Genomic DNA, 24,959 nt, shown 5'->3' with positions numbered 1-24,959 from the left:
CTGCTATAGGAGCTTGTTATCGTTCATCAAACTGTAACGTTACTGAAACTTTAATATTCCACACGGTAGGTCTACTCCAACATGTCTGTCAACAGTCGATGCTGCTGATTGGCGGTTCACTGGCATGTCCCGCCTCCTGCCAACGGCACACTTCCTGATGCAGCACGCCTGTTAGATTGTACTCCCTCTCGCCGCGTTGAATGCTTTCGCATGCGCGTCTCTTTCATAAACTTTCATAAACTCTCTAGGCCTACTGTAAAACGGAAAATGTCAAATTAATCGTTTCAACTCGATTATACGAGTTTGGAGATCGTTTGACCCCAAAATCGATATCGCGATCGAAATTCGATTAATTGCACAGCCCTAACAAAAAGTGCTTCTTAAATAAATTGCCGACCCTAGCTTTAACGCCACTTACTGGTTTCCCCTGCCTCTTCTGCTTGTAGACCTTTGTCATAAACCCTTCCCTCTCACCTTGTAGGAGGACGAGGTAATGCCGGCCAAGTTTGAGGAGGACTCCCTGATCTGGATCGCGGGCGACACGCCCCTCGCTGACTCCGCCTTCCTCAGCAGCAAGATCAAGGACTTGTGCGGTGACCTGCCCATCTTCTGGCTCCGCCCAACCTACACCTCTGGTAGGCCCAGAAACTGAGCGTCATGGTATAGTCATGGTCAGGGTGTCGGACTCACAGCAGCAAGGGTCTGCAGGTCTAACCAGTCGGCCATCTTGAGTCACATGCCCTAACCTCTGTCATTCCCTAAACTATGTTTATCTAAAGTTCCCTGTAAGTCTCCTTGCATCAAAGCAACCGTAGAAAGGCTGAAGTCGATCCATAGAAGGTGTCATGGTGACGGCTGATAGTCAACAACACCAAGACTGGAATTTAAGACCCAGTTTTAATTTTGTTTTGCTCCGTAACCACCAGTGAATTATAGGTTGTTGTTTGTTGTTTTATCCTCCAGCGCTTCTATTTATTTATTTTAAATACGCCGTTGGCTGGTGCACTAACAGATATTTACTATCAATTGATGTCACATAAAAAAAAGGAAATGAGAGCGAACGTCGCGTGGCTCTGCCAAATCCCGTGGCAGCTCATTCGTTCTCCTTTAATCTCCTCGTTAAATACAACGACCCGACAAATGACGGGTCGCGACCCTCGCACTGAGGCTCAGGAGGATGAGGATGGTGATGATGATGATGATGATGATGGTGTACCCCCGCAGGCGGACAGAAGAAGAGGAGTGCCGACGAGGCTCAACGCCGCCGCCGTCGCCAGACCCCGGGATTGGAGGAGGAAGAGGACGTGGAGGCGGAGTTTAACCCGGAGAACCCCTACCATGTGAGGCTCTCAAACACACTGTTGGCTCATTGGCTCGTTCCTGAGTAGCCGGGTCTAGAAATCCACAACCAGATCCATGTTATTTTCGACCAATCACGACACAATATTTTATGAAAATATGTTCTCTGAGGGAGGACATTGTAATGCGTAGTTCAATACAGGCTGAGATCGGTCGTCATCTTTGGATCTTGTTCTGGATTTCTGCATTTAGGTTTTCCAAATGTGGTGTGTAGCCTGGAGCAGCGGAACATTGGTGGTCTACTGGGGGTCTGGTCTACTGGGGGTCTGGTCTAAAGGGGGTCTGGTCTACTGGGGGTCTGGTCTACAGGGGGTCTGGTCTACTGGGGGTCTGGTCTACTGGGGGTCTGGTCTACAGGGGGTCTGGTCTACTGGGGGTCTGGTCTACAGGGGGTCTGGTCTACTGGGGTCTGGTCTACTGGGGGTCTGGTCTACAGGGGGTCTGGTCTACAGGGGGTCTGATCTACAGGGGGTCTGGTCTACTGGGGTCTGGTCTACTGGGGGTCTGGTCTACATGTGGTCTCCATGTGGTCTGGTCCATTGGGGGGTCTGGTGGTCTAATGGGGATCTGTTCTGTTGGGGACCCGGTGGTCTATGTGGGGGCTACACCTTGAGAGGGGGTCTCTCACAGCTGGCTGAGCCCTGGCAGATGCTGGGGGTCACACGGGGGAGGGCCCGGGTTCAGGGGATACGCTCTCGATTCAGAGTGTGTGTTGGTCTGCATTTGCGCCTTCTTTATGTGTGTGTATGTGGGATGCCCTTCTCAAGACCTCCCCCCCTCCCCTCCTCTCCCCCCCTACACACACACGCACACACACACCAAACAAACACACCCAACACACACACCAAACACACAGGCCAACCAAGCAAACATACAAACACACACTTTTTATTTTAGAAGTTAAAGCTCTGTGAATAATTCTGGGCGTGAATGCACCCCACCCCACCCCCTCCCACAGTCGCCATGCCCCCCTCATGCCCTCGCCGCACAACCCTACACACACACACACACACACACACACACACACACACACACACACACACACGTCCCTATGCTAGGGCTCCGGCTTGCTAATCCGCCCCTGTCCCTTCCATCCCCCCCTATGAGAATGAAGCGTACACACCCCCCCTCCTACAAACACACACACACACACACACACACACACAGTGTCTTGACAGGCGCAGACGAGGGGGTGGGCTCGCCGAGGCAGGCGGCAGGGTGGGTGGGGGGGGGGGGGGGGGGGGGGGTGTGGGGGAGAGGCTACAGCGAGCTGCGTGCCTTGAAAAAGAAAATATTTGACAACAAAAACCAACATCTGACGAGTTGCCCTCCCCGCCGCCTGTCGGAAGGCATCTTTAATTGGTCTGAAACGCGGCAGCGCCCGCGCTCCCGAGCATCACAACAAAAACAACAACGGCGGCGGCGGCGGCGCGGGGCTGTGCTCACTCCCCCCCTCCCCCCCGAAAACCCCCGACCACGCCTGTACGTGCAACGACCACAGAACGACTACGACTGCTGCTGCTCTCCCTCTCATCATCATCTTCTTCTTCTTCCCCCCCCCCCCCCCCATCCCCCCTTACAGAGAGGCCTGGAGGGCGAGGAGGGCACCATGACCTTCGACCCCATGCTGGACCACCTGGGTATCTGCTGCGCCGAGTGCCGGCGGAGCTACACCCAGTGCCAGCGCGTGTGCGAGCCCCTCGGCGGCTACGAGCCCTGGCCCTACCACTACCGCGGCTGCCGCGTGGTCTGCCGCGCCATCATGCCCTGCACCTGGTGGATGGCCCGCATCCTGGGCGTGGTCTAACCCGGCCACACCCACACCCCCGGGTCCAGACCCCTCTGAAGGAGCCGGGAAAGGAGTGGGGGGGAAGGTGGTAGAGGTGGTAGAGGACGAGGAGTGTCGTTTGGGGAAAGGAGGATTGCAAGGAGAGTGGGAGGGGGAGGGAAAGGAGGCGGGGCTCCGGGGAAACGTCTCCCCCCGGCCCCGCCCATAGAGTTAACGTGAGCGGGTGGCGCAACATGGGTTTGAATGTTTGATACCAGGTGCCTTATGATCTGTCCGCTGTTTTTAAAAGTCTTTACTTGTACATTTCAACTGTTTTTTTAATGTGTTGGCTACTCCCTTTTTGTCCAAAACTATCTGACTCAACCGAAGGGCGTATTTTTTTGCCATTTACACTTACACGTGGGGTCATAGGTCACAACACACAATGGGTTACCAACCTTGAGGGGGAGAGTGGGAGAGCGTGCGAGTGGGGTGTCTATTTCGGTTGAGGTGTCGCTGGCTGCTCAGAGCTTTCCGGAAGCCTGTCCGCTGGGCTGCGCAGTACAGGGAATCTAGGACGCAACGCGTGTTGCGTGTAGACGGTGCTTCCATCCGGCCGCATCACCGCTTAGTGAATAATCAAACGCTCGTCTAATTGAAGATGAATAAAAATTAATAGCACCGTTTTATAGACCGCGGGAAAAACAGAGTTAACTTCTTAACATTCAGTGAACCCATTAACGATCCGGCGGGTTCGCGTCCGCGTAGTGAGGTCTGTAAAGCTCCACGGAGCAGATCCAGGGTATCTGAAGGTATTTATAATTTAGTTTTTTTTGTCGATCATAGTTGATCGACAAAAAAATACATTGATGATGAATGATGCATTTTCAAACCTGTTTCATTTTAAACATAAATGACTCCAGTGAAAAAGGTCTACTGTCTGCCGTGTGTGAGTGAGCTAGTGTCATTACCTTCCAGCACACCTATGAAACATTTCTCTTTTGCTTCTGTGTAGCCAACTCACACACACACTCTACACAAACACACATACAAAATATGTTTTTTTCTAGCAACGTATATTTATCTACATTAAAGAAACAATTTGTCAGTGCAATATCAATGAATAAAGTATTTCTTTTCTTTTAAAAAGGAAATTTGTTCTGCCTTTAATAAATGTCCTGCAAGTGTCACCCACAATGCACCCCTTCAACTAGAGACACCGTCCTGTTTCCAGGGCTATGAAACAAAAGGGACATCCACTCCGACTCTTATCCCCGGGATGTGTCACATCTGGTAGTGTCCCAGCAGCGGCTGAGTAGAGGGGGGACATTCTAGAACCCTTCCACGGCTCCAAGTTCCATTTCCAGAACTCTTTAATGAGACTAAAGACCCCGTGCAGCCGTCACACTTCCCCAGATCTTACCCACGATGCAAAGCGCTTAGCTCCGTTTGATGTCACAGAAGCCTCTGCTCCGGGCTGGAGAAGGAGGGGCGGGGGGGGTAGGGTGAAGGCGCTGTGTGTGCGTGTGTGTGTGAGAGAGAGTGTGCGTGCATGTGTGAGATAGGGTAGCGCTGGAAAGGCTATAGATTCCACACCCGGAGCCACGCGATGGGGCGTTTGATCGTCACGAGAGATGAAACGGAGCGCTATGAATTTAATGTCGACACACTGGGAGCGAGCTGCTTGATGTGGTTTTGTCGACTGATCCATATTAATGCTGGCGTGCGTGCGTTGCCGGCCCGGGCTAGAGCCACCGTGCATACGTGACGCTGGGGGAAGCACGTAATGGTGTTCCAGCCGCTCCCCATGACTGCTCAGACCCAGGGCCCGGAACATGGATCTCCTCCCTCCTCACCCCTCGGTATTCTGGCAGCCCGCCCGCGTTGTGTTGAATGTCCTTTCCCTGAGGCCTCTTGTGAAGGGTTTGGTAACAAAATAACAGAAGGGTGTGCGAGCCAAACGGTATGTCCTTTTGCTTTTTATTCTTATTAATATTTACACCCAGGGTTAGTAGAATCACGCTAGAGAAGGACAGGGCCATGGCACCCCATTGGTTGGCCTGGCTTGAAGCCATCGCCCGATTGGTTGGCATGGCTTGAAACCATTGCCCTCATTGGATGGCATGGCTTGAAGCCATCGCCCCATTGGTTGGCATGGCTTGAAGCCATCGCCCTAATGGTTGGCATGGCTTGGGAGACTCCACGGTTCTAACCAAGCTCCAATAGTTTGGTTATAATCCTATCAGGACCCCAGCCCCTCTCACTGTGTAGAGAAACAGCACTAGAGAAATCAACCACGCATACTGAGACGTCATCCGTAGGGTCTACAATGAATCATTAAATCTTTCTATTTATTTTACACAAGGGCAGGGGGTTCAATGGCAGCCCCCTCCCCAGGTCCCAGTAGGAAAGGCTTGGTAGGCGATCAAACAAAAGGAGTCCAAAAATAAACACTTTACTGTTCCGCTGCCGTTTCTTCACTAGAGCCCACAATACAATTTTCATTTCTCCTACAAATCAGATATGATGATTCACCAGAACGTACACAAAAAGGTCTCCAGGTCTCCACCCCCCGCCCCCCTGTGACACCCCCCCCCACGGCCCGGCGTTCCATGGCTGCTTCCCGGAGCGCGGCGAGGAGCATCTGACTTTATGTGGCTCCGTGGTTCCTGCCCGGGGTCCGCTCGGCTGTGGCGACGGCCAGACACACTGGCCCGACGGCCCTCGGGGACAGACGGCAGAGAGGGGGGGGCCCCCCTCCCCCCCGAGTACAACATGGCGGGCATTCAGGAGCAGTGACCTCCACTAAGGAGAGGTGGTGGAGGATAAAGGAGAGAGAGGAGGAGGGGGAACAGAAAGAAAGGATAGGAAGGACAGCGAGAGAGAGAAAGAAAGAGCAGGAGCAATAGAGAGAAAGAGGGAAAAGGAGAGAGCGAGAGAGCGAGGGGCCTGGAGGGCTGCTCAGTACTTCTTGAACTCTGCATCGTCGGGCGGACTTATATCCACATTTCTCTTGCCCACATCCGTCCAGTTGGTGCTCAGGACCGTACCACCTGACTCCATCTGGGGGGGGGGGGGGGATAGAGACACAGTTCAGGTCCAGGACGCTGAGTACGGAGCCTCACGACTACCCAAAAGCCTCTCCGGGTTTTAACAGTGGTTAAAAATGGTGGGCTGGCGGCTTCCAGCTGCAGCTTATTCATTTCCATTTTATTGGAGGAAAAGAGTCGCTGGGATGTAATTATAGATGGTAGAACTAATCACGGATAATGTTCTGTTTTCATGGCCGCGGTCTGATTTCAAATTTCCGCTCAGCATCTCCTTGCCGCTTGTTTTTAAAAAAACACATCCACATTAATTAAGTGTATGAAGGAACAGAACTTTTTCGGGCCGCCTAACAAAGGCTCATTAATCTGGTTCACTTTAAAACACACAAAGGAATTGGCAACCAACCCTGAATGCTAAAAAATAATAATAATGCGTCTAGTCCAAATCCCGTGCTTTGTCTAAAGTTTGAGAAAGGATTCTTTTAATATTTTTGTTTGTGTTTGCCAAGCGGAGATTCTGTCACTTCAAATTTATGGACGCACATTATCCCACCACCAACCGGGCAGAAGCTTTTAGCTCAAACCTAAAACCCAACGTTTTTTGCCACCAAATGAGGTAATTTATTCTGCCTTTGGTGAAGAAAATCTGATTCATTACAATGTTGTATGAACTATATAGAAGACGCTGTTATCCAAAGTGAGCATGTGATTTGTATTTAGATGCAGGTTGTTCATGAGCAGGTGGGGGTTAGCCATCCTGATCAAAGATGTCGAGGGATAACCAGGAGCCTTCCGTCTTGGGAGGCGCCCGGACCGCGAGGCAATCCTCCCACCTGTTAGTGACCAAAGCCCCCCTGGACCTCCAGTCTGGGGGGCCCAACCATCGGGGGCTCCCCTGGCCTCACTGAAACATTGGTTGCTGCTATAATCTGGGGATGGTTATCCTTACAGCGCTGTCCGTCTCAGGACAGAACAAAGGGCACTATAGTTATTGTCAAAGATCACATATTATACCACCAGGTGTGTGATTAGCCGTTACAAGCCGTTTTGAAAAGCGGCCCTTTCTGACATCACAAGTGGGCGTGTCCACCTAGATGTGTGCTGGGTAGATCAGTCTACCAGCCTACCCAGTGGAGTGTAGCAAACGTTGCTCACCTATCCGTCTGACACCTAGGTGGACACGCCCACTTGTGTCAGAAGAGGCAGATTTTCACATCGGCTTGTAACGGCTAATCACTCACACCTGGTGGTATAAAATGTTACCTTTAATGTTCCCGGCAGCCACGATGCTCTCGGACATAATCGGCCCAACGAGAGCGTCTTTGACTAACAAAGATTGATAACAGGTGTTTAGGGGAGCCAGGAGAACGGTGACGATGTTTTGATCACAGATCTGATCGGCCAATGGCTCCATCAAATGGCTCCAACAAGCCGACACCAACATCGAAAACAACCAGCGTTTGACGGCGGCGGCGGCGGCGATGCTGGATAACGATTGGCGTTCTACTTACGAAGGACTTGTTCATGGCGCGCTTGACCTCATCCGAGCCGTCCGAGTAGATCTGCTGGAAGAGCTTGTTGAGTGCAGCGTCCCCCTCCAGCTTCTCCTGCTTCTCCTCCTCGCTGATGTCCACCACCATCTTGTCCCACTTGCCAACACTCTGGGAGGACGACGGGATCTCGTCTAGGTGGGAGGGGGGGAAATAGCATCGGTCAAACGACGAGTGGGAAACCGTCCCAAGGTTTTTCCGTTGTCGGCGTTCTGTTCGGTCTGGAGAACGTCGCGTGGCAACAGAAGATACGGTCGGCGGCGACTTTTTCGCCGTGAACCGAGGCGGAAGACATCCGTATCAGAGTCGTGTCCGGCCGGGGGCTGCCTTGTAGCGCCGCCGCGGAAATGCTAAACAACAAAGAGATAACCTACGTTCATGCAAGTCACGTTACGCCGTTTTCGGGAGATTAATTCGAGCCGGGGCGGCAGGCGGCTCGCTGCCTGTTCAGTCAAGGTGACGGCCAAAAAAATAGATAAAACTTTTTACTTTTTTACGAATCCAATCTAAACATCTCTTCCACACCCCGAAGCTGACAAGGACAACTTTAACTGCCCCCACCCACACACACACACAGCCTTACGTAAGTACTACTCGTGACAGTAATGGACGGGCGGAGGTAGGAGTGTAAATCCTGAGTCATCCTGAGCCATCACACCTCTCTCTCACCCCTGCCTACCTTCAGGGTCGACCTGATGAAACGGCAGCAGAGCGAATGCTGTGTTTCATCAGGGAAATAACACATAACACAACATAGGAGAGGGAGAGGGAGAGGGAGAGAGAGAGAGAGAGAGAGAGAGAGAGAGACGAAAAAAGAGGAGAGGAGAGTGAGCGAGAGACAGACAGCAATGGACAGAAAGATAGACGAGAAGGAAGAAAGAGAGAGATGGTTTTATACTGACTGGGGTTGAAGTGCTTAATGGTGGGCTCCTGTCCTTCTCCTTCCAGCTTCTCCCACCTGATGGCTTCCATCTTCTTCATCTTGATCTCCACCTGAGGAGGAGTTTGTGTAGGAGGAACAGGAGGAGGAGCAGAACGGGATGCACATGTTTAGAGAGTTCATCATTTGCGTTCACTCTTGGGCCGTCATGCTTCGTCCTCCGCAGCCTTGTAGCGGAGCGTGAGCCCAACACAGCTGCAGGAGATGAACACAGCCTTGTTACCAGGCCAGCGGGAGCTGCTGCCTGCTGACAATAGGCCGCCGCCCTGACAGTGTGTGTGTGTGTGTGTGTGTGTGTGCGTGTGTGAGACAGAGCGACTCGGGAGCGCATCAGTGGGTCTATGCCGGGGCACAGCTCAATCTCAGACCATTCTGACAGACATACTGCACTAACGAGTTGTCTGACAGCCAGGTGTGTGTGTGTGTGTGTGTGTGTGTGTGTGTGTGTGTGTGTGTGTGTGTGTGTGTGTGTGTGTGTGTGTGTGTGCGCGCATTCGTCTCGCACGTGTGGGTGTGAGGGATGCTAACTCCTCGCAGCAGCATCTGGGCCAAATCATTAAACCACCAGAATAATGGTAGAGCGAGGAAAACTAGGAGCGAGGAGAACGAGGGTGTGACACACACACACACACAGTGTTAACGCTGAGCCCGGTTGACAGGCTACATGCCAGGCAGACACGCAAGCTGCAGTGTGTGCCGTACACCAGGGTGTGTATGGGATTAATATGTAAAACATCTCTGTGTGTGTGTGTGTGTGTGTGTGTGTGTGTGTGTGTGTGTGTGTGTGTGTGTGTGTGTGTGTGTGTGTGTGTGTGTGTGTGTGTGTGTGTGTGTGTGTGTGTTTGCAATCAGCGCCGGTGTGTCTGTGCAATTACAGAACATTTCTGCTCTGCTGGGCAATGAGATGATTCATTTATGAAGGTGTCGACAGAGAGACAGCATAGGGACGGAGAGAGAGACAGAGAAAGAGACAGAGAGAGAGACAGAGAGAGAGACAGAGAGACAGAGAGCACAGGCACAGAGAGAGACAGTGAGATTGAGAGCACAAGGACAGACAGGTAGAACGGGGACCATTAAGGGGAGAGATACGAAAATAGAAACACAGGCAGGTAGCAAGAACAACAGATTGAGCAAAGGATGGATGGAGAGGTAGAGAGTTGGGCCAGACAGAGGTATAGTGAGAACGGGGATTAGAGGAAGAGGACAGCAAGAAGGAGAGGGATGTAGAGAGGCAGAGAGAGGCAGAGAGAGAGAGAGAGAGAGAGTGAGTCAGAAAGCGAGAGGGAGAGAGAAAGATGGAGAGAGGGACGGAGAGATGGCAGAGAGAGACAGAGACAGAGCGAGTCAGAGAGAGAGGTGGGAGTGAGGAGGCGTGCAGCAGGAGACCGTGTGTTCAGCAGAGGTGAGCGCTCTTCCAGGTGCTCCTACACTGATAGATCACCCGTGTGTGTGTCTCTTGGTGCAGCTCAGCGTGACTGTATGTGCGTGGAGATAAGTGGTGTGGGCCATGCACTTTCCCCGTGGTGGGCATGAACCTCTGTGTGTGTGTCTGGGTGTGTACAAGTGTTCCATAAGCATACAACATTAATCTGCTGCCACATCTGTGTTAAAGGCCACGCAATGCCCCTCTGTTTGTGTGAGTATGTGTGTGTGTGTGTCACAGACGGGGGCAACAGCAACTAAAATGATGTGACAGCAAAGCCACAAACAGGGCAACCACCCACAGAAGCCTAGGGGCCAAAGACCCCCCCCACCTCTCACACACACACACACACACACACACACACACACACACACACACACACACACACACACACACACACACACACACACACACACACACACACACACACACACACACACACTGTTGGGATCAGCTGTCGCTACCGTTTTATGCTTTCGGAAATCTCGACGGATCCCAAAACAAACATCTGGACTAAACATGTCTTTGTTTTATCACTGATTGAGTCACCAGAAGGTCTCTGCAGCCCTCTGACAGACAGGCTAAGTGAAGCAGAGAGATGCTAACAGGCCAAGTGAAGCAGAGACATGCAGAGAAAATGAGTTTGGAACCCCGGGAGTGAGTGGCACAGCGGAGAGCTTGGAACCATTGTGTTGCGGTTGTGCATCTGTGTCTTTGTGGTTGTGTATCTGTGTGCGTGTGTGTGTCCGTCGGTTCTGATCAAACACACTGGTGTGTAATTGGCTCCCTGTTGCCGCGGTGACCCTTGGGGTTGGAATGTCTGTCAGGGTGGAGGACAGGAGGAGGTCGTTCTGACGATAATGTGCTAAGGCCAGCACACACACACACACACACACACACACACACACACACACACACACACACACACACACACACACACACTGAGAGGGTATTTAGGGTACACTGTGTATATGTGCAGCTTCCGTGCAGGTATTTACATTGCATGTGTGTGTGTGCGTTTTTTTTGTGTGTGTGCGTGTGTGGCTTAGCCCCTGCCTGCTAACTTTTTTGAGGAGATGAAGCATAAACAGAGTGGAGGGCAGCCTATTAGAGGGTAGCACCCAGAAGGAGAGAGAGACAGAGAGAGAGAGAGAGACAGACAGAGAGAGAGAGAGAGAGAGACAGAGAGACTCTGACGCAGAGACAGCGAGAAAGAACCGGAGCAAAACACAGAGAGACCGATGGGGAGATAAACAGTGCCAGAGAAAGAGGGAGAGAGACAAGAACAGAGTGCGAAAGAGAGAGGGAGAGAACAGGGGACAGAACGACACGGCGAGAGAGATGGGAAACCTTAGAATGAAAGAGGAAAGAGAGGTATAGAGTGAAATGGACAGAGCGAGAGATAGAGAGAGAGAGATAGACCGAGAGACGGCAAGAGAAAAAGCGAGAGACAGACAGACAGACAGAGAGCAAGAGAAAGAGAGGAGGAGATATGGACACAGAGAGAGTGGGAGACGTGAAGACAGACAGGGAACTCAACAGCTCAGGGGACATAGCTCATTACGCATGCAAGTCAATGTGCTGATTCAGGAGGTTCATCTGACCGCGCTCCCCACCGCCTCCATTAAACCCCATCACAAATAAATAAATAAAAACAACCCATTTCAATCCGACACGTATGGAGAAAGATAAGCCAGCCCCTTAGCTGCATATATGCATGTCAGTGCCCCCCAACACACACACACACACACACACACACACACACACACACACACACACACACACCCACCTAACCCGAGTCATTTCTATTCAGCATTCCCTTCTCGACAAGAATGCTGCTAACCTGTGTGTGAGCATGTGTCTGTGAGTGTGTGCGTGAGTGAGTGAGTGAGTGAGTGTGTGTGTGTGTGCGTACGTACGTGTGTGTAGCCCCACAGACCCGTGGAGCCCAGTGGACCAGAGAACACTCGGGGCTTTGTGATGGAGAAGGAAAGCTTAGACCATGGCCCCCCCACCTCTCCAGCACCTCCACCACCCCCACCCTCCACCTCTACTGCCACCACCCCCACCCCCCACCCGCCCAACACCTCCTCCCAAAGCTCGGATGAGTGTCAATGTTATCCCTGCGGTAGCTGTGTGTGTGTGTGTGTGTGTGGGGGTGTGTCTGTGTGGGTGTGTATACACCTGTGTGTATGTGCAAGTAAGAGAGAGCAGTGAAGGGGGTTTGACAGATAAGGAGAGCGAATGCGAGAGGAAAAGGAGGGAGGAGCGAGAGAGAGAGAGAGAGAGAGACGGATAGAAAAAGCGACAGGTCAGGAGAGAAAGGGAACGCGAGAGGAAGAGAGAGAGCGAGTCAGGTCAAGAGAAAGTGGTTTGTGTGTGTGTAAGTGTGCATGTGAGTCATTGAGTGACAGAGAGAGACAGACAGAGAGAGCGAGAGATAATGACAATGAGAAAAAGAGAGAAAAGCAAAGAGATTTGAGAGAGAGCGAGAGCAAGAGCGAGAGAAACTAAGCCCCACCCCCTGGTCTCTCTCAGACTGAGCTCTTGTTTAAGCTGCAGCCCACGTGCGCTGTCGGCATGGCCTGTCCACTGTTGCCATGGAAAAGGGAGTGAATGAGTGATGTGCGCGAGTGGGAAACTTTGAACAACTTGGTGTGTGTGTGTGTGTCTGTGTGAGTAAATGACCACTCATTGCATGTGCTTTTATTTTTTCTGGCACAGGAACTCTTTAAAGAGCGGGTGGAGGGGAGAGGGAGAGAGGGAGAGAGAGAGAGAGAGACTCTTTTGGTTCTGCTCTTTCGTTCCCAGAAACAGCATGTTTCTGTTGTGACCACCTGAATACATGAATACTCCTTGCTCTCTGAGCAGAGAGCAAGGAGTATTCTTGTTTTCAGGTGGTCTCGATGGAAACCATGATTAGAAATCATTATTATCCATTAGCAAATATCCTTATTAGAAAACCTTTATCATGAGCCTTTATGATGGCTATTGTGCTCTTTGAATGGAGGCTTCTCAACAGACATTTTTAAGACCAAAGAAACAACGGTTTTTGGCTCGCATAAAACGAATGAAAGGGGATTTTATAAAAGAGCATCCACCAGATAAATCCGTGCTGGCTTTTGTGTGCTTGGCTTGACAGTTTTAAAAAAACTACACTCAGCACGCAGTGTGTATTAGAAGTGACATCAAGAGCAACATTAATTAATATTGCCAGAGGCTGATCTGTCCAATTTTGAATTTGATCCAAGGACCATCCCAGTCACAGCTACGAGCGAGGCCAAATATTCACACAATCGCGATCTCTGACGGAAAAACCTCGTCCATAATTTCTGCGGCAAGCCAGGGCTGCCAATAATTAAAACAACCAGATAAATCACAACTTTTATGAAGATGGATTAATGGGCTTTCTTGGGGGACACGACAAGAAAGCCAATACCCACATAATTCAAATAAAGGGGTTTATTATTTAAATATACACATTTGTTACGATCATTCTTAGTGCTTTAATGCCTTCAAAACAGTGATGACGGACAGGGAAATTGATTGAAAGCGAGGGGGGGGGGGGAAGGACGGGTAGCATAGGAACGCAGAGGTCAGATCGAACCCGGGGTCACCGCCGTTTGTATCGACTGTGTGGTTAGCGCGCTGGCGGGTCGAGCCACAGAGCTGTCCGTCAAATGAAAGGATTTGAATGGGGATGGATGGGACGGGACAGGTGGAGAGACTCTAATGGAAGCCCTGAGCCAGCACTCATCCAGCCGGCCCGGGAGCCCTCGCTCTCTCGTTCTCCCTCTCATTAACCCACATCCTCCTGAACACACACTAATTTAGCTCCCGCTAAAACGGACCCGTCCTCCTCATTAGGCCCGTTATCACCTTCCACGGCGCCAAGGAGCCCTCAGAGGACGGGGGCTTTGTGTGTGTGTGTGTGTGTGTGTGTGTGTGTGTGTGTGTGTGTGTGTGTGTGTGTGTGTGTGTGTGTGTGTGTGTGTGTGTGTGTGTGTGTGTGTGTGTGTGTGTGTGTGTGTGTGTGTGTGTGTGTAAAGTCAAGGTCCTCACCAGTAAAATGTGTGTGTGTGTGTGTGTGTGTACCTTCACATGCATGAGTGAATTGGGAGTGTGTCGATTTTTCTTCTTCCTTTTTTTTTTTTAACAAAAGCTCGAAGCTTCCCCTAATCGCCCGAGAGATGAACTGGGGCTAACCAATCAGCATGAGCAAAGTATGAAAAAAATAAATAAGCCCCAGAATTCCCAACTCCCCTATTAGCCTTCAACTCCGCTACACGTTTTTAACCACTCGGCTACAGGTTTTAAACAGTATTAAAAAGGAATTTTAAAAAGGAAGCAACCGCCAACCCCCTCCCTGTCTGGGGCGCGGAGTAGCTTTAGATTTTAATCTGGGGGTGGTAACACCGAGTATCAAAGAGACCATCACAGGTGTCGGTGTGATGCTAAAGCCGTTGTATCGCTAAGGATTTACTTCTGCTCTTTTTAATTACATCCGAGGATGTGATAAGAGGCTCATCCTTCAAACAGAACCCAGCAGTACGCAATCAGATTGGGTGCCGACTCAAGGTAGAAGTTATATTAGCAGCGGTACGTAGAATGCTCAAGCGGTAAGCTGTATCCGTAGCCGCCTTGAAGGATAGCATGCTAAAGCAGTAAGCTATGTCTTTAGCGTGTAGCCTGCTCGAAGGATGGTCCGCGAAGCAGTTAGCCGTGTCTGTAGCATGTAGTCTGATTGAAAGCTAGCTCCCTAAAGCAATAGCCTGTGTCAATAGCATATAGCCTGCTCGGAGGATGGTACGCTTAAGCGGTTAGCTGGGACTCTAGCGTGTCGCGCTGCTTGCAGGCTAGTTCCCTTAAGCAATACCCCGTGTCTATAGCATGTTGCCTGCTAGGGGGATGGTACGCCAAAGTGGTAAGCGGGGACTGTAGTGTAAGGCTAGCGCGCTAAAGCAGTTACATATCACCCACCTAGTGCTAGCAGTGACCTAAAGCAATAAGCCACAGGAGCAATGTCAAGTGAGCTTAGATGGGTGTCAATGTTATCCTAATCCTAGAGCTAGCTAGGTAGGGGTGTGTGCGTGTGCGTGTGAGCGCGCGTGTGCGTGTGTGTGTGTGGGGGGGGGGGGGGGGGATTGACGAGAGTTTGATGGAGCGACAGGTCAAGAGAGGACAAGGGGCTGTGAGTGATGGGTCAGGAGAGAGGGACGGACGGAGAGCGAAAGGGGTAGGGGTGTGTGTGTGTGTGTGTCTGGTACCTTGGTTGTAAGGACCTTGAAGGTGCTCTGCTGGGAGACGATGGGGTGGAGGAGGTGGAGGTCGAGGCTGAAATTGTCCCCTGAGGTCAAAGGCACCGTCGCCGAGAGCTGGACAGAGGAGAGGGGACACACAGTGAGACCGGACACACACACACACACACACACACACACACACACACACGATGGATTGACTCGCTGTTTTATTTTTGAGAAACTTTCTCTTTGAGGTATTTTTTGTGTGGAGTGAAAGGCTGCATTAGGAAAGTTACAGTCAAGGGTTTTAAACAAACCACCCTTAAAAATATATGAAATATTCAACACACTACCCCGAAGCTCAATTCAACACCCCCTTAGCACTAATCACAAATAAGCTTAACTTATTAACCGAGTTCATTTCATCACCAACAGACCCCTCCCCCACCCGTAGCGCTCCAGAGAAACCCCCCCTCCGTACCCAAGCGGGCAAGGTACTCGTCGCGGACAGGAAGGCTCTAGAGCTCGCCCAGCTGCCTTTTCAGCACTTCTTGCGCCTCCAAGGTTTTGCATGACTTTTAAAAACAAGGTGGTTGTGATAACTCAAGAGTTGTTCCGGAGATTTGAGTTCTGATACACCCGTCTCCATGGAGACGCCGCTGCTCTTAGCCTACTCGATCGTTCCGTCGCTCCATGACCCAAAACCTGACCGGGTCTGGTTGAAGAACACAAGTTTGTCTGCAAAAACGGCCACGTAAAAATGAAGCATTTTGCAAAAACAACCACAGATATATGATTGAAATGACACCAGAACAGCATCCAGAGCAGATACGGATGGACAGACAGAGAGAGCGAGGGAGACAGAGAGACATAGAGAGAGAGCAGGACAGAGAAGGAAAGTGTCAGCATGTCCATAGGAATATTCGTCCGGCCTGGCGTCACGCCAGCCGGTTCCCCGTCTCCGTCGCCCACGGCCAGGGCGTGACCGCTGAGGGACGGAGGATGCGCACGTGTGTGTGTGCGTGTGCGCGTGTCTGTGTCTTGACGGAGGCTGCAGACAGCTCCTAACAGCCTGTCACTCAAAGGGGGGGGGGGGGGGATGAGGGGGGGGCATCAGGACCACAGCTGGGGGACTCTCCTCAATGCCTTCATCTCTCACTCTTCCCCAGAGTGAGTGATGACTCACCAAGTACGACTATCGCTTTCTACAAAGCCCGCTTAATAGATACACGTGTAGATCGGGTACTTCTGGCGTCTCCGAAATGTTCGCTGATGCGTGGTGTGATTGTACTCCCGAGTCAGGATGAAGGTTTTAATGTGTGAGCCGTGCCCCCCGTGCGTAATCGCAGACCCCTGGGGTGATGTCAGACCAGCCACCCCCCCAGGGTTGGGTCTCTCCTGAGACCAGCCCTTGGGGTTCATGGTTGGCAGTGCGGTGCTCCAACAGCCTGCGGGGTCCCAACCACCACTCGGCGTCCAAAGAAGTGCTCGGAACACAAAGTACGCTGTCGTGGTAAAGCACGAGTAACAAGGGGGTGTCACCGATTACCCTGACGCTTTCTGACTTGCACATGAAAGGGGGGGGGGGGGGGGGGGGCTTTGAAAAGTTAAAAAACTAAAGAACACCCTCAGGAGATAGAATGTAAAAAAAAAGAAGAAAAGAATAATATTAAAAAAGGACTCTAAAAAAGGATTCGACAAATAATCGTTTAATATTCGGTGGTTGAATTCCCGTACACGACTCTTGGGCACATAACCGACACGGAGCGGGTCACCGGTGCAGATAATTGGAAGTGCCGTCATTCAGATCCAGCAGCCCTCGTGCGAGGTGCAGAAAACACCTTCTGCCATACATATACAGCAGCCATACATAAAGTGGGAGGCAGGCCAATCATCGCCGCCCATTACATCCTGCAATTTTTCGTTTTGCTTTCGATATAAATTCAGTTTGCTGTTAAGTGAAACACAAAGCCGTTCCCCACTAGGGGGGGGGGGGGGGGTGCAGTTACCTTCCCCCCTCACCCTCCCCCCTTATCCTGGAAAAGGAGCGAGGGAACACAGAAAGGAAAAACAAGGAACGAGACCAAAGAAGGGGAGAATAAAAGGGAGCTTCTCCCTTCCTCTCTCCCCGGAGGGCTCTTCCACTGATCCTAGCGCTGCTTCGCTCTCCGACTACACTCAATTAGCAAGCTGGGAACCCGGAGAGGGTAAACTGCTCTCAGATCTGCACTTGGGGGACGGGGTAACAAGGCACCACTGGAGGTACGGTTGTCTCCCCTGGGGACTGGGGAAAGAGTGTGATTCACTGTGTGTGTGAGACACACAGTGAGAATAACTATCTAATGCCTTTCGCCTCAGGACACCCCTCAAAGTCCTATGATTTTCCTTGTGTTACATGCACAAAATGAGTGTGCATGGACACACACACACACACACACACACACACACACACACACACACACACACACACACACACACACACACACACACACACACACACACACACACACACACACACACACACACACACACACACACACACACACACACACACACACTATTTGATGCTTGTTTGAGGTGTGTACTGAATGGTTTTAAGAGTGTTGTGGCTGGTTTTAAGAGTATTGTAGTTGCTGATTTTAAGTGTGACCTGGCACAATTTAAGTGTGTTGTGGCTGGATGTAAGAGTGTTGTTGTGGATGGATTTAAGTGTGTTGTTGCAGCTGGATTTATGTGTGTTGTGGCTGGATTTAAGTGTGTTGTTGTGGATGATTCTAAGTGTGTTGTTGCGGCTGGTTTCAAGTGTGTTGTTGTGGCTGGTTTTGAGTGTGTTGTAGTGGCTGGTTTTGAGGGTGTTGTAGGGGCTGGATCTAAGTGTGTAGTAGCTAATTTAAATTTGTTGTGGTGGCTGGGTTAAAGTGCATTGTGGCAGGGTTTAAGTGCATTGTGGCAGGGTTTAAGTGCATTGTGGCAGGGTTTAAGTGTGTTATGGCTGGTCTTTAAGTGCATTCAGGAGTGAGAACATACCCCTCTCTCTGCAAAGTTCACGGACACTCCATCCTTGGGGACGTTTTTGGCCATGATCGTCACAATGACTTGAGACTCTGTCTGGTACCAGTCGTATCTATGGAAACCGATCAGTACAGGACCAGACACAATAACATACACAGGATGGTAACACAGGAGGTTTACACAGCAGTAACTGTAACTAAGAAATATAATTATAGAAAAACACTATGAAATATTCACACATGCTAAGATTTCAGGCTTGTAACCCGGGGGTTAAATATGTTCTTACTTGACAGGAGGAGGCGTAGTTGTCTGTTGGTCAGTCTGACGGGGAATAAAACATGAACATACATCATAAAATAAGCATGTGTTATGTGTTAATGTAAAAGAGATGAAGAGTTATTTCAACAACAACCAACATCTTCATGGCAAAACAGTTCCTTGTGGGCAGTGTGGCCCCAGGCTCCCAGTAGCCCAGAGCAACAGTGCCCCCCGGTGGCTAGGTAGAGACACTCACCCTGTCCGAGCTGTCCTTCTGACTCTGTTGCTCTGGAGAAAAAGAGAGAATAAATATATGAGAGAGAGTAATATATATACACAAATAAATAAATAAAATGTAGATATAAATGAGAGCGAGACAGAGAGAGAAACGGAGACAGAGGTGGAGACAGAGACAGAAAACGAGACGAAAAGAGAGACAGGGACAAAGACAAAGACAGAGAGCAAGAGAGTGAATATACCAATTGTTAACGAATACAGACAGTGAAAATCCGTATTGCGTCATTTTTTGTAATAAAATAAAATGCGTTCAATTTCCATGAGGAGGACAATGCGCCAGCACATCATCATTCATCTCGCCCTTCATATAATAGTTAGCCTACATACGGTGCGCACCCCAGCTGCAGCTCCTGTGATGTTCACAGCTGGGGCTGCTCCGCGAAAAACACTTGAGCACTGACTCCGGCATAAACATACACACGGTTACCTTGCGTAGCCCGCGCTAGATAAACCCACACCAAATAATTACACAGCGGATTGGGTCCGTTAGAGATAGAATAAACAGAAGAGAACAAAACAACTCAGTCCGATCCACTTTGGATTTGTGCAGGAGGCGGATCCAACCTCGTAAACAAGCTCTCCATATCGGCTGGTCGTTACACATCCAGCATAATTCAGGCAACTCCCTGCTCGGAGCTGATCAAAGGCCTTGCTTTCATGTCAAAGCGTGCTACCGTTTACTAATCAATCACCCGCATACACTTGTTTACCAGCGCTGCTGACCCGCCCACTACAGGCCCAGCGAGCCCGGGTCTGTCCTGAGCAGTTAACCAGCACGTTGTCATGCATTATTTAGCCAGCTCATCAGAACCCCTGAGACGTGTGTGTGTGTGTGTGTGTGTGTGTGTGTGTGTGTGTGTGTGTGTGTGTGTGTGTGTGTGTGTGTGTGTGTGTGTGTGTAATGATGCTTCTAATGTCCTGAACGTATTCCAAACAGGGAAGACAGAGGTTTCAGGATGGGAAGGTGTGTATGTGATGTGTATGTGATGTGTTGTGTATGTGATATGTTGTGTATGTGATGTGTATGTGATGGGTTGTGTATGTGATGGGTTGTGTATGTGATGGGTTGTGTATGTGATGGGTTGTGTATGTGATGGGTTGTGTATGTGATGGGTTGTGTATGTGATGTGTTGTGTATGTGATGGGTTGTGTATGTGATGGGTTGTGTATGTGATGTGTTGTGTATGTGATGTGTTGTGTATGTTGGGGTACCCAGGAGCCCTGTTTGTCAGTGGTGCAAACACAGTGCCGGTGGAAACCTGCCAGGGTGGTTCTGGTGGAGAGACGACAGCAGCCAGCGGGGGAGTCGGGAGGGGGCACACTTCTTTCATGTAGCGGGGCGGAGACTTACAGCTCGCTCACACGCACATGGGGCATATAAAGCAGGCGTGAGGGTACGGAGCGGGAGGAGAGGGTGTTGGGTTAATTTCAGCTTGTGCTTTTGAACATCACACTGAAGACATGCCATGGGGGCAAGCGTGTGCGTGTGCACGCGCGCGCGCGCGCGCGCGCGCATGCATGTGTGTCAGAGATGAGGTAAACAAGCGCGCACACACACACACACACACACACCCTTTGATGGGGTCTTTAGCAGAACGGTTTTAGCAGAACATTGCTGGAATTCATAAAACAAATATCGTTTACTTACTGCCAATCATCTCTTCGCTGCGCTGGATCCATATCTGAAAGGATTTGTCAGAACCTGAGGAACACAGCAAGGGGAAGAGCATGGCTTATGATTCGCATATTTAAAGTCTGTTGCCGGGCAAGGTTTCAGTTTCAAGCACTTTCAAGATTCCTGTCTGGCGTTTTTTTCCCCGCCCTATATCGCAATCAACAAAGCTCTTCCAAGGTCATTCCTTTCCAATATCTCGGTTGGCATGTGCTTGCATGACAGACGGGGTGGGAGACAATGTCCTCTCTGAAGTCAATAAACCCACCATTTCCCTGCCTCGGAGAGCAATGCCTCACACAGAGGCCGTTCAGTTCATTGGGATGTCAGTGATGAATGAGGAAACATGAGATGAATGCACAGAGGCACTTACTCACACCAGTAGGATGTAAGTAAACATGATTTGTGATCCGGATCACTACGGCGGCCTGCTCTGAATAAATGTGCATCCAACAGGGATATGAAGGGACCTGGAGTCGTATGTTTACTAGCAGAACACATGAATATATAAAATGAGCTATTAAGCGCTGGTGATTAGTGACTTGGTGTCGATATTGAGTAAGGTAATGTATTCATTTATTAATGTTTTTTTTTTTTTTTTTTAATAGCTTTACTGTCCTCTTATTCTGAGGTGTTGACTCCCACATTTCCCATTGAGGATCAATAGAGTGAATTAACAACAAAGCAATTATAGCTTATTGTTTTTTGATTTCGGGATACCTGAATAAAATGGACTACAATTGCCATCCGGAGAAACTACAAAGGATAAAAAGGATGAGCATTCTAGGATGAACATCAAGCCCTTCTACATCTGACGGAGGCATAGGACTGCTAAAAAATAAAAAGAGGGAAGGACACTCGGAGGGTAAGGAAGTTTAGTGCACGATGATGTCATACCCTACCCTCCCCCCCCCCCCAGACGTTGGGCCGGTGTGTACTCACTGTCCAGCTGAAGGCCCTGAGTGAAGGCTGCATGTGATGACTCATACTGGGTCAGGTGGTACTCTGCTATTCTGCAGGCATACGGGGGAAGAGAGAGAGAGAGAGAGAGAGAGAGAGAGAGAGAGAGAGAGAGAGAGAGAGAGAGAGAGAGAGAGAGAGAGAGAGAGAGAGAGAGAGAGAGAGAGAGAGAGAGAGAGAGAGAGAGAGAGAGAGAGAGAGAGAGAGAGAGAGAGAGAGAGAGAGAGAGAGAGAGAGAGAGATAAGTGGTTGAATCCATTAGGGTAACATTACTGTTACTCTTATGAGAGGCTGCAACATTGAAAGTTTGTCCTTGTACAAGCTTCCTTACAGATTAATAATTAAATATAGACAGTATAATATGAAAAAAAGCTGCCTGTTCACCTTTGATCATCTGTGCCAGTTCTGTATTTTATACCATAAATGCAACTGGGGAACAGCTTATTCATAAAAACGTTGTTTATTTATTACTTTCCAAAGCCCATTCGCTGTGGTCTTATATGTATATACATCTTGTAACTTATAATTATTATCAGGCCTTGCACTGTGTGTTTATTTTTCTACAATTTGCCGCTGCAACAGCAAATTGTAAATGTGAATTCCCTTCACAGGATTAACAGTGTCATCATTTCGTTATTTCAACGTATACTCTAAATACTACAAAAATCTTGCAGAACTTTTAAATATGATACGGGAACTGCAATCAATAATTAAAAATAAGTATGCGTGACTCAACAAAACGTACCCTCTCCGCAGGAAGGCCAACGGAAGGTTGGGTTTCAGGTGACTGGCTCGCTTGGCATCGTCAATGGCAACTATTCAAACATAAGCCGCACACACACAGCATCATCATATATCAGTATTAATTTTCTTAGCTTAGTAGAAGCTTAGTTTTCGTGCATATTCTAGTTTTTTTTTAAGTATTTTCTGTCTATCGAACAGCTGAGAGGCCCTTGTATTCAGCAGTGGCTTTTTTAATTGTCACACACACACACACACACATACACACACGCACAGACAAACACTCTTTAAATTTCGGTACCAGCGGTACAAAAAGAAAAACTGACGCTAGAAGGAACGGATTAATACCTAGTTTACTGTTTCATTACAGAGATATTCAGCCAAAGATGAACTAATTTGCGCGGGTGGATAAAGCTTTCAGAAGGTGATTTCAATGAGTGTATTTCTACCACGACCTATACAGCCACTGTTTACAGTTCACTAGGGTTTGCCGTCCTGTTATTAAGCACCACCAACAATGTTTGGTCGAAACAAATATGAGGCCAAATAATTTAAACTACCCTTTTGCCGCGTCTTTAGATATTTCATTTTATTTTTTATTTTACCAGGAATAATCCCATTGAGATTCAGAATCTCTTTTACGAGGGAGTCCATATTCATCCAAAGTGTGATCTGTGAGCCTCGTTTGGTTTAGAACTCGCATTTTCCCCCTTTCTTAAGTAACAGCGAAGCATATTAAGTTAGGAAAACCACTAGAATAGTTGATCACAGCTTCCCTTGAACCAACTTAATGACAAGTAAAAGGTCTAGCTGGGCATAGCAACAGGTCAGCATCGGGGCTTGTTTCAATGAGTTTCTACACAACAGCGAAAGACAATCATCTTTCTGCCATGCAAGAGGCCGACAGTGTTTCATTGAGCAGAAGAATAACATTGTCTTATGATATTATATTGTCTATAATCAGCTAAAGTGAAATTTATAGACTTAAAGTGATCGGAATATGTTTCGAAGTAACGTAGTGTACACTTTGCAGACAGTGTACAGTACACTATAAGTAGCTGTAATTTTTGAGTTTAAAAACATGATGTATTTATTCAAAAATACAAAATGGTCAAAAATAAAATGTTCAAATATAAAATAATCTACAGATATGTATCCAGCTGTTCTATAAAATCTAAATAAATAAATCTAAAACTTGATTATATTAGTTTAGTGATCGTTTGACGCTAAAATCGAAATTACAATCAAAATTCGATCACCCAGCCCGAATGTTTGTGTGCACTATTTGAGTAAAATATCTAGCCAAGGCAGTTCATATGCACCAACTTGTGTTGACCAAAGAAAAAGATACAGCTATGGGAGTTGCTAAATACTCGTTTGGAATTCAATGGATCACCAGCTGCCCAAAAACACGCATGCACAGCGACCCAGAGTGGGTTGAACTGAAATCATGGCTGATTTACATCTCAACATAGACAATGGACTTTGGGAATTAACCCCAGTAAATGTTAGCAGGGATACCAGCACTGTAGCCAGTCCATATGCTGCCCCTGACCATGGTGGTGTAATGGAACATATCTCTCCTGAAAACCAGTTCTAAAGTGAACTCACGGCTGTAGTTTTTGACGAGTATGTGGGCATAGGCACGCTGGCACAACCACTGTGCATTGTCGGAGCTAGCTTCCAAGGCCTCATTCAACTCCTGTAAGAAATTAAGATTTGCACATAGTTAGCTCTCATCTTTGGTTCATCAAACCAGTAACCAATATAAAAGTGTTCTGGTCGGATAGTGGTTGTACAACTTGCACAGGTTCTAGAAATTCATTTATAATGGATCATTATTAATGCACTTGCAGTGTGCTGCTTTTCTGACAAACAATGTTTAGGCATGTGCGAAGCCATAACAAAAAAAAAGATCTATCGCAAAAAAAAACAACGAATGCATTTTCCCAATAGATAGTGTGGGTAGTTGCTATTATATGGAATAACTACCTTCGGCAACAATACCTCACTATACACTTCCCACATTATGCATGCAGTATTTACTGACAGCAATCTGGAACAGGGCTGTGCTATTGACAGTCTGACTACTTTATCAGCGTTTAGTGGCGTATGTTTACATTTTTTTAAATAAGTCACCGGCAGCTAGTAAACTAGCGGTTCATGTGTTTTAATCTGCGTGATTTGGATTGACGACAACACCGTAAACAGAGAGCTAACGGTGGCTAGCTAACGATAACGTAGCCTCATAGCTACAGTACAATGCTAGCCAACACTGACGTAAATGGATGTATAAAATAAATCACTAGATACACTCGCTGAAATGTGTGTTAACGGTAACCGACACAACCCTCGGTTAAACTCTTGAAAGCTAAAGGGGAGATTGAAGTTGTCTGATGTTTACCTCCAGAGCTTTCTGAGGGTCCTCGTCAATGAAGCTATCGGGAAAACTGCTATAAAAGGAACAGAGACAAACCATCAAGACATTAGATACAAAGGTTAAAATACAAATCATCATGTGGTTTTGTGTTACTTGCCGTTCGGCAGCCATGTGTTTGAAAGAGATGTGGAGGAGTAGTCCTGTAGTAGCAGGAAAGTTCTAGACAACACGAGAGTGATACAGAAACCACAGCAACAACTCGTGTGGGTGTGGGCCTGTCAGTGCTACGCTGCTCCGGTTGCAATTGCATCT

The 24,959-nt window shown here is 48.8% G+C and overlaps 2 protein-coding genes across 3 annotated transcripts in view; one reads left to right on the top strand and one right to left on the bottom strand.

Annotated features, from left to right (window-relative positions):
- Positions 1–4,281, top strand: part of LOC115548175 (leukocyte cell-derived chemotaxin 1) — a 9,925-nt gene extending 5,644 nt beyond the window's left edge. The window contains exons 5-7 of the mRNA XM_030362605.1: positions 482–635; positions 1,225–1,340; positions 2,942–4,281. Coding sequence (XP_030218465.1) covers positions 482–635; positions 1,225–1,340; positions 2,942–3,166 — 495 coding nt within the window. The 3' untranslated portion in view covers positions 3,167–4,281. The remainder of the gene's footprint in view (positions 1–481; positions 636–1,224; positions 1,341–2,941) is intronic.
- An 808-nt stretch (positions 4,282–5,089) lies between these two features.
- sugt1 (SGT1 homolog, MIS12 kinetochore complex assembly cochaperone) lies at positions 5,090–24,950 on the bottom strand. Of its 2 annotated transcripts, none has more exons than XM_030362603.1 (13): positions 24,805–24,950; positions 24,672–24,720; positions 23,879–23,969; positions 22,272–22,341; positions 21,509–21,579; positions 20,543–20,596; positions 18,854–18,885; positions 18,626–18,660; positions 18,355–18,451; positions 15,355–15,462; positions 8,627–8,717; positions 7,686–7,858; positions 5,090–6,190 (listed from the first exon to the last, which is right to left on the bottom strand). In XM_030362603.1, the coding sequence occupies exons 1-13, from the start codon at positions 24,816–24,818 to the stop codon at positions 6,089–6,091; spliced, it is 987 nt and encodes a 328-aa protein (XP_030218463.1). In that variant the 5' UTR covers positions 24,819–24,950; the 3' UTR covers positions 5,090–6,088. The 2 variants fall into 2 exon arrangements, with proteins under 2 accessions (XP_030218463.1, XP_030218464.1); XM_030362604.1 differs by having other exon boundaries at positions 24,672–24,717; positions 24,805–24,929.
- Positions 24,951–24,959: the final 9 nt, after the last annotated feature.

The sequence above is a fragment of the Gadus morhua genome, chromosome 8 (assembly GCF_902167405.1).
Source record: "Gadus morhua chromosome 8, gadMor3.0, whole genome shotgun sequence".
In the NCBI taxonomy this organism is placed as follows: domain Eukaryota; kingdom Metazoa; phylum Chordata; class Actinopteri; order Gadiformes; family Gadidae; genus Gadus; species Gadus morhua.
This window is presented reverse-complemented; position numbering and strand designations above follow the sequence as displayed.